This window comes from Squalius cephalus (assembly GCF_949319135.1).
Source record: "Squalius cephalus genome assembly, chromosome: 17".
In the NCBI taxonomy this organism is placed as follows: Eukaryota; Metazoa; Chordata; class Actinopteri; order Cypriniformes; family Leuciscidae; genus Squalius; species Squalius cephalus.
The window spans coordinates 14135790-14149745 of record NC_137138.1 but is presented as its reverse complement, the minus strand read 5'-3'; the positions used below and the strand labels follow the sequence as shown (position 1 = coordinate 14149745).

General features: G+C 36.3%; 2 protein-coding genes across 2 annotated transcripts; both read right to left on the bottom strand.

Annotated features, from left to right (window-relative positions):
- Positions 1-599: 599 nt before the first annotated feature.
- nkx6.1 (NK6 homeobox 1) lies at positions 600-3850 on the bottom strand. Its single transcript, XM_079847788.1, has 3 exons — positions 2609-3850; positions 2306-2478; positions 600-1586 (listed from the first exon to the last, which is right to left on the bottom strand). Exons 1-3 carry the CDS (start codon positions 3147-3149, stop codon positions 1341-1343), a joined length of 960 nt encoding a protein of 319 aa, XP_079703914.1. The 5' UTR covers positions 3150-3850; the 3' UTR covers positions 600-1340.
- Positions 3851-5686: 1836 nt separating this feature from the next.
- rpl17 (ribosomal protein L17) lies at positions 5687-9088 on the bottom strand. The gene is made up of 7 exons (XM_079898550.1): positions 8989-9088; positions 8444-8493; positions 8323-8363; positions 6995-7129; positions 6301-6399; positions 5950-6141; positions 5687-5764 (listed from the first exon to the last, which is right to left on the bottom strand). Exons 1-7 carry the CDS (start codon positions 9069-9071, stop codon positions 5717-5719), a joined length of 648 nt encoding a protein of 215 aa, XP_079754676.1. The 5' UTR covers positions 9072-9088; the 3' UTR covers positions 5687-5716.
- Between the last annotated feature and the right edge of the window lie 4868 nt (positions 9089-13956).

Genomic DNA, 13956 nt, shown 5'->3' with positions numbered 1-13956 from the left:
ACGGTGCACGGTGCATCATCTCACCTTATAAATTAAAAATTACTGTTGGTTTGTTGAGAACAAATCGGTTGAGTGGTTTTCAATTTCCAAAGAACATGGTGATCTAATCGCGCGAATCAGCTGACATATTGAAGCTGTGACGCGATCAGCTGAAGACCAAACGCTTTATTACTTTCATTTTCCCTCCAGTTATGTCCTTTTTTTCATCGACATTTCTCAATGAACGAAAATACATCGAAAATCTAGTAAATTATGCAAGAGCTCGGAGTAATTGTCTTTAAAACAATTAAATGTGTTCACACAGAGCAATAACAGAACATGTTTATTCAATTACTGAAATGAAACAGATCACCGTGTTGATATTGTCGAATAACGAATAATAATACAAAATATTTATAGGACTATATATAAAATGCATTTTAATAAGAGTTGCCACGTCAATAACAAGTGAGACAACTTCTTGCAGAAGCGAAGATTCAATAATTAATCAAGAATCGGCCAGCATATTTATTAATGCTTGAAAACTTCGTTGTAGTTTATTCACAAAATATTTATATTCGATTTGATAATAACAGAAAGAAAAAATATCCCATATGTTTAACATTTTATTAAATAAAAGTGCAATACACAACCTGCAAGGCGCATTTTGCAGGATTCAAACACTGTTACAAACTTAAAATATCATAAATTAATCATGAAAAAAATTAAAGAAACATTCTAACATTGGGAGACGAACACTAGCATTATATTACAAATATATGGTTAGGTGTTTGTTTATATTTACACTTGTTATGGCCTTTTTTGGCTGAGCCTCATTTCAGGCTGTCGCTTATGTCTTCAGTGGTCAACTCTGAAAATTATTCTATATTTCCATGGTTGATTATTTTTTAAGGACCAAAAGGGCTGAGGCAACTTATACCCATAGACAAAAAAAAAAAATCAAAAAAAAAAATCAAATAACTCAGGGTGATAAGCACCTATACAAATTAATGATATGAAAATGCAAATCACAAAGCCTAAACCAAAAATTAAACTGAGGCGAAGTGAACGAATTCTGCCATGTTTACTATTCAAAATATTTTACACATAAATATTCACAGTAATATAATTCCTATGCGATACAACTCACGCTGTTAATTTACAAAAATGTACCGTTGTCTTTACGTTGAAACGTGTCTATTGCAGACACTGATGCACGTTCAGCTCCACCAATAGTGCATATTCCTCTGATTTGCATCCTTCCTCTCAAACCAGAGCTCAAACTTGGTGAAAAACAGTAGCCTACAGTATTATTTTTGACACTTCTTGATGAATTTGACAACCCATCTCCCGCTTCCGCTTTACGAGCTCTCGTTTTCCGATGTGTGAATAATAAGAGCTGAGTTTGGTTTGTGTTTTTTCAGTAACTGCGTTATTTTTTCATCGTCCGAGTTTGGGTCTAAAGGTTTGTTGTAGTCGTCGTCGTCGTCTTCATTTTCCGAGGCCCCTTTCAGCCTTTCGGTCTCCGAATCTTGTTTTTTCTTCGCCGTGGCCATTTCAGCCGCGTGCCGTTTTCTCCATTTTGTTCTTCGGTTTTGAAACCACACCTTTACAATTAAAAAAAGAGATTTTAATCCACACAGAAATGATGATTTATCTTCAGCAAAAAAAAAAAGAAAAAAAAAAAGCATAGGCTACCAAATGGAAATTATAATAGCGTGTCGTCCAAAAACATTTTTCAGTGTCAAACAAATTAAAGTATGAAAAGGCTGATAGGCTATATAAAAAAAATATTATACCTTGAACAGAGCTATTTAAATAGCCTATCTGTATCCTAACCTCCTAATTTCACTTCAAGTGAATATTCCAATCGGAATTAGGCTGAGATATTCAATCAAATAGCCTATCAACGGGTATAAAATTCGACCAGTTTTCTGAGCCTATTAAATTAAATTGTTTTAATGCGATAATTGCAACAACAAAAAATTGCAGTTGTGCACATTGCAATCTTATACAAAATTATTTGTTTTAAGATAACTCCATGACTGAATAACTTTAATATAGCCTATAGGCCTATATGAAAATAATTTTTCATTTTTGCAACGTTGCTTTAAAATGTAAGTAGCCTACATTAGAGAAATAAATTGATGTAGACCTATGTATAAAAGTTATAAATTAACAGATGTAGGAAGGTATGAATAAACACATTTATTAGGCCGATCCCACATTGAATTCTCTTTTTTAATAGCTATTGAATTAATGAATAATCAAGCCAGTCAAGGTGTTCCCCTCTCATGCATAAACTAAACTATTAGGACTGTCTTACCTTGACTTGGCTTTCTGTCATTCCTAAAGAGTAGGCCAACCGCGCTCTCTCGGGTCCTGCTAAATATTTCGTTTGCTCGAATGTTTTTTCCAGAGCAAAAATTTGCTGGCCGGAAAACGTCGGTCGAGTGTGTTTCCTTTTTCCATCTTTGTCCAGCAGCACTGAGTTTTGATCTGTAGGAGGGCAAAATAAAATAAAAAATCAGCTATTGTTATACCCTATGATTAGCTATGTTTGTGCTTATTGTTATCAAGTATATATTGTTATTCAAGAAAGTTAATCGCGAATGAATAGCGCACTTACGTGGTGAACATGCAAATCTGGCGTCTCTCCAGTGCGGGCTCTGCATGACTCCAGGCCAGAATATCGGGGTTCTGCCTGGCAGGTCTGTCAGTGGTTTCGGATAGCGAGCCACCGCCACGGCACTGGGGCTGAAATACAGCCCTGGAGGCGGCGGGGGACTCAGGCTGCTGAAACGGGGCAGTCCGGACAAGATCCCAGCGGGAGAAGATGCCGCCGCTGCCGCTGCCATTCCGGTGACCATCGACGGGCGACTGAGGATGTCGTTTATTCCGTGAGGGGTGGCGACCGCGGACTGATGGTGTGATCCGAGAGCTGAAAGTCCACTGGATGTTTTGATCCCCGGGGACGACACGGGGATACCACCTGGATTCGGAGAGGTAGCTGTCGGTGAAGTGGAGGATGCTGGTCCAGTGGAAGATAACGGGTAGGCTGGGTAAAGGGGTGTCTTCATTTCGGTCATACTGTGTAAAGCAGCCAAAGGTGGGGTATTGAGTAGGAAAGCGCTCTGGCGAGACCCGTCCATTTGCCCCACCGCTAACATAACCAAGAAACTACAACTTTAACTAAATATTGCGCAAGAAGCAAGACGGTGGAGACCGAAGAAAAACGTGAACACAAACGCAGAACAGCCTACCGAAAAGAGAAACAAAAATCGGCTAGGCTACCTCACAATCTCAAGCCTTCAGACAAAAAGTAATTTCTCTAAAAAAATCCCAATCAGATGTACTGAAGCTTCAAACCCATCTCCTCTGGCAAAATCCATTCCCTTCTTTCAGAGCTTGCAAATATGGCATGATAGCCTACAAGAGAGCCGTCCTTTAAAAGATAGAGTGTTTTGAAATCTATAAATAAAAAGAGAGTCTTTCTGGGTAGTTCACATGAAGATCTGGAAGATAATAAAACATTTTCATCAACCTGCTGTCTTTTGCTGCAAAAAGTCAAAACTTTGAGAGCGTGCCTGGGAAAGTAGAGGGGCTCGGTGGGACGTGATTGGCTGAGCCCGGCGGTGACGCGCTCCGTGTCAGCTGAGTTCCTCTGTCTGAACTGAATTTAGGAGTATGTCCTCATTGGTTCTCATTTGCACATTAAAAGAGCTGCCATCCGACCCACTATTAAATACAAAAAGGGGACAAAATCAATGTAGTCAATTTGAGATCTATTTCTTAAATAAAGGGACATCTGCATGCGTGCCGGTCATGTGAGGCGGTGGGATATCTTATGAGCTTAAAAGTCTCTGTGGACATCCAGCGCTTAAACACTCCGATAAATCACAACACAATCACAGAAGGATGAAGCTTCAATAAACACTATCATTTTACTAAGATACACCGGTGTTTTGCCAGATGAGAAGTTTATATAGGCCTATGTATCATATTTTTACTCTTTTAATTCATTTTATAACTGTATCATTTATCTCTTTTATTTTTTTATAACTGTTTTCATTTTCCTTGCATTTATTTTGTGATGATTTTAATTCCTTTCTGTGTAAAGCACTTTGAATTGCCATAGTGTATAAAATGTGCTATATAAATAAACTTGCCTATACAACTTTGAGCTCCACCCGGTAGGCTTAGGCTACATGTATTTCCCACCTTCTTATCAAAACCTTCCGCCACTTTTTTTTTCTTCAAATTGATATTGGATTTGTTATTGGCAAATATTACTGTATTATTTGGTTTCTTCTGAATAAACTAAGCGCCAACTGAATACATGTGTAATATTAGAAACTCACAGCCGCAGTCTTAAAGGTTCTGTACATCTCTCTGTGCATATAAGCCACATGCTGTATTAATCTAATTTAAAAAATATCAGTAGTCCATTAAAGATAAAGAGGCTGACTTGTTACAGAATATTATGTAAATAGCCTAAGTTATGCAAAACAACCAAAGGGAAACAATTGTTTTGTGTCATGATGTATCCTTTTCTCTGCTATCTTACTCCATCTAAGGTTTATATCCTAATGTAAACTGCAGTGTTGCAGCATCTAGTGGTCAAAGAGTGGAATAGCATACTGGGATGTGGCGAATAATGCAACCCTCCTGTTGCATTAAAAATGACCTGATTCACGATTACTGTCATATATTTTCATGTTACATAAAATCTATCTACACAAATGAGATTCATAGATTTACTGTTACAAATAAAACTGAGTTACAAATATTTATATACTAACGCATATTAGTAGGCTACTATATAATTCTATTAAATTGTGCTTTTTGAGGAATAAACTCAAATAGCAAAAATCCCAAGATGAGTAATTCACACGTTTTAGAATTAAGTCCAGAAAAAAAAATCAATTCCTTTGTATTACCTCCATATATAGCCAACATGACCTAAACGGAGTCCCTCCTCAAGAGAAAGCTCTTGCCACCTTTATTTTGTTCACATGGACAGATTTGCGGTGCTACAGCGCCCTCTAATGTTGAACCTAGCGTTATGTCCTCTGGTATTAAAGCGCACGGAGGTCGTGCCAAAAACACAAAACGGTTTATAAACGAGGCAAGACTCATTTTAATTAACTTTAAATACTTAGTCAATATGTTTTGTTACATAAAATATATCTATATGCATATTCTGGTTGTATATTTCACTGACTGCATAATGTGTCAACATCTGATTAGACAAGTATTTAAATGACTGACAACCAAACATATTAAATGTAACTATTTAATGATGTTAACTATCTAGTTAAACCCCATCAAGGTTCATATCAAACTCTGGTTCTTAACCAACAACCAAGCCAATCACTACAAGACATCTTTTTGGCAAAGGACACTCAAAGATCTTGATTCCCAAGATAAAAGTACACACATCAATACACACTGAAGAATGATTTAAATTGTAAAGTCTTTGTTTAATGCACTGTTTATTACACAATATTTGACTAAATTCTAGTGTTCTGCCTGTCAAATAACCCAAGTTTTGCTTAGTAATGACATATTTCTGTTTGGCACTAGTGGACCATTTGAACAGTTTGACACTGCTTAGACAATTTTTTCCCCTTTTAAAATTACTTGAGCATCATGCCTTAAAGTAAAATAAAAAACTGAATATACAAGAAAAGGAGCAGAGTCAATGTGTAGTACGAACGTTGGACTTTATTTACATTTACTCCCGAGCCATAAGCTTCTGCTTCTTCAGTTTCTTCTGAGAAATCTGCAAAGAGAAAACAAATATTAGTTAATGTGCATTCAACAAGAAACTCCACACAACTCCATTTAATGCACAATGGCTGCTCAGAAAAGTACATTTCTTTTCATCATTAATCCAAAGGTGTCCTAAGTGGTCATCATTACAGCCAAGTGAACTACTTTACTTCAGAAGAACATTAACAATCATACCTTTTTCTTCTGAGACACCTCCTCCTCTGGTTTGGGAACGATCTGCTCCTTCTCAGTGAGGATCATTTCGATGTGGCATGGGGAGCTCATGTAGGGGTTGATGCGTCCATGGGCACGGTAAGTACGCCTACGCATCTTTGGGGCCTTGTTCACCTGGATGTGCTCGATCACCAGAGAGTCCACATCCAAACCCTACAAGATCACAATGTGGGATGAAATAAAGCCAACACCCTAATAGCGGTAAAGCTGCATTCATGCAAGCCAAATTACAGTCACAAACTGAAGCCAAAATGCTGCCCAACCCTAAGTTGAATTGAAAATGTATTAGAGTAATTGTTCATAAGGTCGTACCTTGAGCTCAGCGTTGCTTTCTGCATTCTTCAGCATGTGGAGCAGGAACTCTGCGCTTTTCTTGGGCCAACGTCCCTGAGTCCAGTTATGCTGCTTGGCCTAAAAAATAGAAAATAACGACAACACCTGTAAGCTTAAACGTTATCTTAAACTGAAACACATTGAGCTACAATACTGTTCTAAAGTTTGGGGTCAGTAAGATATTCAAATAAATTAATACTTATTCAGCAAGGATGCATTCAATTTGTGAAAGTGAACAGTGACAGTAAAGACTTTATAATAAAAAAAGATTAATATTTCTGAAAAGCATTTTTTTTACTTTCTATTTAAAAAAAAAAAAATCATCGTTTCCACAAATTTAGCATCACATGCATTTTTTTAACATTAAATGTATGAGCATCAACATCATATATATATATATATATATATATATATATATATATAGTTTAAGTTGTAATATTTCACAATATTACCAATTTGACTTAAATGCAACCTGCATCAAATAAATGCAACCTGAAGCATAAGACTTTAAACACTTTTACAGAACCCAAACTTTTGAACGTTATTTTACATGTTGCTCAGAATAAGTTGAATTTTCATAGTGAACTCCAAAGGTGTCCTAAGATGGTCATCATTGCAACACGGATGGATTAGTTTTGAAAGGCAGCTTTAAATGAATGGGACAAAACCTCACCTGAGCACAACGGCCAACACCACCATTGTAACGCCGGAAAGGAACGCACTGGTGCTTCACCATCACATCCTTCAGGTACTTGTTAGCCTTGCGTATGTGCATGCCTTTGATGGCCTGGGCGGTCTCACGGGTGTTCTGAGGGGGGAACAGCAAGACATCGATTAATAAAAGTCCACTTCAAGTAAATCAGCACTTTAACAAACTACAAATGTGGCTACTCAGAATATACTTGATTCTTTTCATGATTAATAAAAAGGTGTCCTAAGTAGTCATCATCGCAGCCACAGTGCATTTGCTATTCTATTCAGGCATGGAGTGCAACTGATAAGTACTGACAGGTAAGAATCCCATTCATTTTTGTGTATGAGTGCCAAGATTTAATGATAGGTCATTCCACCTTACGTTTAAATTAAGAAATACACCATTAATGATCATGAAGTAGCTTTTTGCATTAATTGAATGCACCGATATCACCAAGGAACCTAAAGTCACAGCAAAAGAAATAAAGCACTGGCTGCATCTGAAATCGCTTATTTCACACCTAAATATGGTAGGCGAAAAAACAGCATGTGACAATAGTACATCCAAATTCACAGTACTCAAAGAGTAAGCCTGTATCCGAAATCACATACTCGAGTAGGTATTATTTTGAATAAGTAATTGCTTCACTACTAAAAAAGTACATTCTATATAGTATTAATGTAATCCGGACATACTGCATTCACCATGCTGTCATTATCATGCAAGCTACCAGCGTCAGTTGTCACTTCACTGCCATTCATAAATCCTCTCCTGTGGCCTCATGGGATAGTAAACTGTCCATCATATGCACACTTCAGGATCTTGGCAAAAGTAGGTCATCCAGGTACTTTCCACCTTCTTTTTTAGAAGTACTATGAATTTGGACATACTTTTTTCACCTAATATATAATAGGGAAGTATGCGATTTCGGATGCAGGCTACAAGTAGGCAAAAATAACCCAGATGCAGCTTATTGCCTCTATTAAACATTTTTGATTTTGCAATTAACTTAAAATATTTTTTTTTATAAATGCCAACTAACCAACATTTGTACCCACATAGTTATTTGAACTCAAAGCAACTAAAAAAAATTCACACAACAATACAAAGTTTTTAACGTAATTCATTTAGTTACAAGCAAAAATTTGGGATGGGAAAAATGCTCCTATTAATGTCATCACGGTTTCAATTATCAATATAACCTGTGAGCAGTACTTTAAGTGTCCTCCTCACAGACATTATCAGCTCCAGAAGCATCAATGAATGACAGTGTCTTGAATCACTCATATTGTGGCATGAAGTCTTACCTTGAAGTGAACACGAAGGTTTGAGCCCCTCGACTTGCATGCTGTAGAACACAAAAGCAATTAACTTACTCCATGTTCAATATTGCACAGGCATTAGGCTATAAAGTAGCTACCAACTCACATTTAGTCGGGTTCTCTGGGTCGAGAGAGTAGCGGACCATTTTCAGAGATCTACGGAGAGAACGAATCACACCAGATGGTTAGAACAGGCGGAAACCAGATACCAAACTCGACAGACAAAAAGACAACTGTTAATGACAGTCCATAAAAATAAAACACACGGATACTAGCACTAATAGTGTGGCCACCGCATGATATATACATCGATTCATACACAGAAATTGCTATGTCTGGCTACAATTAATATGTAATGAGTTTACAATCCAATCATATTTTCCATTCGTAAGCTCTAAAGCACATGTAGCTCATTCATGTAAAGACGGAGTCCCTGTCCGAGACTAGAAAATGGCAGAACACGGGCGATCATCTTTCACATAACAAAACATTATGATTTTATCTTCGGCGACAAGTCATATTCTCTGAGAATGCTAAATACAACATAAGTAAAAACGTCGATGTGATATTTGAACGCAAAAGTCTTTGATGGTGTTGATATAAAGGGATTATTTTGACCATCGCTGCAGTGGGATTCGTATGGGCACTTACGTTCTCAGGCCGCAGAAGGGAAGAGGAAGTGAAAGGCATTCTGGGAGAACAAATCCGTTTTTTGCTTCTTCGTGGAACGTCATCTGTAGCAACGAGCGCTTTGATAAAGCGGTAGCGCCGCCCAGTGGCTCACATTAAAAAACAATAATAAATAATACATTTTCAACAAAAAAAGTATACCAAAATAATAATATTTTTACATTTTTGCTAATTAATAAATAATTCCAATTTATAAATATTTTTTATTGATCAAAAATCAAAACAAACAATACAATTAGGCTACAATACAAAATTTCAACTGCTAGGGGGAGGTATGAGCAATTCGGCCTATAAGAGTGCACATGTTTTTTGAGGGCAATATTGACTCACTTCACTTTTAAATACTATAAAACATACCCTTCTGCTAGAACATCCTGCTTGCAAAAAGCTACAGCTTTCATCTCTTTTTAAAACTTGAATAAAGTTTAGCAGGGTATATTCTGTGGAGGAGTTTAAAAGATACTTCTTTGACCTTGTTTGTTAAGAGATAGCAATTGGACAAAAGTCAAATTTTTTTCCAGTCAACATCAATCCAAAATGCAATTAAATATGGTTGTGAAACAGTGTCTTTTTGGAAAAGTGCTCTTATTGATCTGTTATAATTATTACAATGAAAGGAGAAACCTATTTGTCCTACAAGGGAGTGTTTTTGTGAGAGGGGAGGGAGTTGCAGGTAATCTAATCTGTTTTGTTCAAACTAAATATTCCAGAAGAAATGGTGCCAAACACAGTTGCAAATTCACTTGCTGGTATGGGAATATTATATTTTGTCAAAAAATTTGCCAAAAATTTACAAAATTTCTCTTAAAAGCCGTTGATTAAACTTGAACCTTTTAAAAAGTTTAGGATTAAAATTGAATGAACTTCCACGATCAGTTCATTGAAGGCAAATGGGAAGATTGTGTGACGAAACACAAACAGCAGGACATAATAAAACGGACAACAATAGAGTTAATTAAATAATAAAAGTTGTAGGCCTGGTTCACTAAGCCAGGATTAGGCCTTAGTTCAATTAGGACAATTAACTTTTATAAACATGCCTTGAAAAAAAACAACAAAAAAAACAATACTGGTGTGCATCTTAAGACAAAACAATGACACTGACATATTTTAAGATATGCCAGTGTAAGTTGCTATCAGTTAAAACAGCTCCAACATGCATTTTAGTCTGGGACTGGGTTTAAGCTTTCTTTGAAAACTCTAATACAACAATTTAGAGTACATTTAGAGTTTAAGGTTTAGAGAAAATTGTGTAAAACAAAAGTAAGGGTTAATGCACGACGAGGTGTCCATTGTCAGGTGTCCATTGTTAATACTTGACAATGGACACCTCGAAGGGCATTAACCCGCTTATACCATGGTCACTTTCCAAATAACACATTTTTAAAACATTAGTTTATATTTTAATTAGTTTTACAATCGAAATCGAATTTTTTTACAAACAATTGCTTGGTTTCCCTGGTTACGCCTGACGCTTTATTTAGCAACCGGAGATATTTATAGTTCGCTCGATTTATACATACAACCGGCACATCCGGGAACTTAACTGTCAATTTCGTAACCGCCCCTTTTTAGGGGAAAACAAGCCAGACTTCCCATAGACTTCAATACAAAATAGCGGCACAAAACAACGTCCGTACACAGCCGGCAGACGTGTATAACTTCAGAAATCACTTAGATGAAATATGTAGAGTAATTATATGTCCACCCTGCTTTCCATAGAGCGTGAACGATACATTTATAAACTTAATTTGGGCAACTTAAAAACATGTCCCTTTCATTCTACCAGCGTCAAATTGGTCTAACAACCCCACCCATTGGCCAGAAGTGTATTACCCGGACATTTACTCGTACCTCATCGAGTCACCAGGTAGCCAGTGAATGATTTTACTTCGGTTTTAAGAAGTAAACATCTTTAAATGTATAATATTATGTCTTTATATTTAGAGTAGCTACTGAGTGCACTTTTCTGTCCAGCTATACAACTAGCCTGATTTAACTTTCGATAGCATCATCCGTAATTCATGATATTTCCATAACAGCAAGATATTGATCATGATGGCAGGCAGAGATGGGCATAAATACATGGAAATTGTATTTAAATTAAAATAAAAATACAAAATACTGTGTGGAAAAATTTAATTAAATGCAAATACATAATAGGGGTAGCCTACTGTGTGAAAAAAAAATGTTTAAATACAAATTACACGTTTGTAAGGGTTAGTACACGTCCTCAATCTGATACTGTGTATGGCGCTCGCCGGATTGTTTTCCCCTAAAAGTGGGCGTGAACATTTTCAGAGACGTTCTATGACGCTACGCCGGTTGTATGTTGCTATGGTTACTCACAGCTGATGTAGCCAGCGCATTTATTTATTAATTTCGAACGGTAAACAGTCAGTTTTACCAGAACTCCTTTACTAGGTGTCCTCTATCACTTTTTAATGGACACCCTGCAGCCAATCAGAATCGAGTATTCACCCAGACCATGGTATAATAAATAAATAATACAAATAAGATTAAACTAACAAAAAATAAAAATAAAATGAAATAATTTGATTTAAATAAAAAAATACATCTAACAATACAGTACTATAAAAGCCAACATAAGAGGAACTAAATATTTTTCCACATATATGATATTAATTTTTCACAGCATAAATTGAATCTTTATAGCCTACATGAAAATGTAGGCTATTGCCTTTGAAATAAAAAAAAAATGTTTTTAGAGCTACCAGAGCACTGTCTTTGGACTAGGATTCTTGAAAAATAAAAATCTTCAAATAACAAAGAAATATATAATATGTCATTTTCAAATGTATTAATAGTCTATATAAAATGGTTGAACTACTTATTGAATAACAATAAACATAAATGTATAGGGGATACATTTAAGATTTAGTAATTAAAAAAAGCATCATAAAAGAACTAATGAAATGTTTACCCTTCTTTCCCTGCTAGATGGCAGCACAGGACTAAATGCCGAATGATAAGAAACTTGTGGGCCGGTGTTTGTGCTGAAGCTCAGAACTTAAAACACTCATTTTTTTTCAGTCAGACCTGTCCAAAACATAGGTAAGATGTTTGTTTTTTTGATGTAGTAGTGTGAAATGCGTTGAAAAAGTGTAGGTACCGTAGCACATAAAATAATATCTCGTCAAAATGTGCTGCATTGTTCATGTGGTGTGATAGGATAAGGCTTAACAAAGCTTCAAACCCTGCAATCTAGTGTACATCCTAATATAGCATATTGTCAGAACACCTGTTTATGTTTTATATATTGAAGACTTCAACATGACACTTTATTTCCAATTGTATTTTCCAGTAGTATACTACTCCTTTATATAAAAATAAATACAATACAAATATAACATGACAGTAATTTGTTAACATTTTAGAGCATTTTATCAGAGCATTCCAGCATTAGATCATCATTAACATGTATTCTATTGATAATAGGCCTTTATTTGAGAAATAAATAATAACCAAGACAGCTTTACTGGTACAAATAAGTACAATAATGTGCTAAGAGGTAGGCTACAATTGTTCATTTATCTCATGATAAAACTGCCCATTGTCATAAGTTGGCTACTCTTTTGGAAAATGAGACTATATGCGGCAGCCACTGCATCAGTCAAAGCGTTTATTTGGCACAAAGCACTGGGCAAGAATTCAGCAAACCTTTATGAAACGTGTAGCCACAGTCAAAAACTCAATATTACAGCCATATTTCCTGTCAAGAGGAATAATGCCATCACTTTTCCCTCTGTGTGTGAAATGAATACTGCACTCAAGTGTACTGCTTCATCAGTCAGACAACTGTCTCCACTCCTTAATGCAGTGCGTTTGTTCTCAGGGTGAGAGATGGTGGGTTTCAGTGGCGCATGGCCTTCACATTGGAGAATTTCATGTTGTTCCCATTATGTTTTTGCTGACCCTTACCTGCACAGAGGTAACGTATAGGCCTACCCAAACTCCCACTCCGCAGTATCGAACCGATTCTCTTGTATCCTGCTCGGAAATCTGCTGAAGCTCACATGCAGGTTAAATTACGACGCCCCTTGAGAACAACTCCAGAGCACTTCAGGATGATGTTAATGCTGCGACTGGTCAACTTGTACCCAGCATTACATTACAGCAGATTTGTTAGCCTTGCACAGTCTTGTTCAGTGCGACAACAATATATTGATCCATTAAACCTGGCCTGTTATTAAGCCTTTCACATGCTGAGCTCATGAAATCTCTTATTTTTCTCTACTATAAATATAGTATTTCACTATATATTGGACATCTGAATGATGGTGACGTTGCATTCCTTTCTGCTTGCTCATATCCTCGTTGTACCTTGTTCTTCTTAATTGCCCAAGCATTTTTCTTGCATGCTCCTGTTCTTAAATAGGAAACCTCAATATGCTTCCAGAGAAATCTTCTATAATCGAATACGTGTGTCTTTGTCAGGTAGGAGTTTCTAAGAATTGCACAATCCATTCTAATCACATCTGAAATATCTTGAGCATTTTTCCATTCCATTGATAGCTCTTTATTTTGCTGATTCAATTTAGGCCCAATCTGAAACAGGTTCTAAGTTACTTTCCATAGAGGTAGTGCATCCGAGGATTGGATTTGTCATTGGGCTTTTTCCATGGGCGGTGAACTTATGCCACCTGTCAAAAGTATAACATGGAAAAAAATGACAAAAATCACAAAATAAACACAATGACATGTGTCATTTTTGTGACAATTTAAGTGCAATTGCCCAGGATTCTAACTTATAATATAGCCTATAATCATAAAAAAAAAAAAAGACATATTTGTCACAAAACTGACATATTTGTGTGCAGACAAGAGAGTTTTATTTAGTGATTTAGATGGACAGTTCTATACGGTGTTGTTGTTGTCAGTGTTGGGGAAAGTTACTTTTAAAAGTAA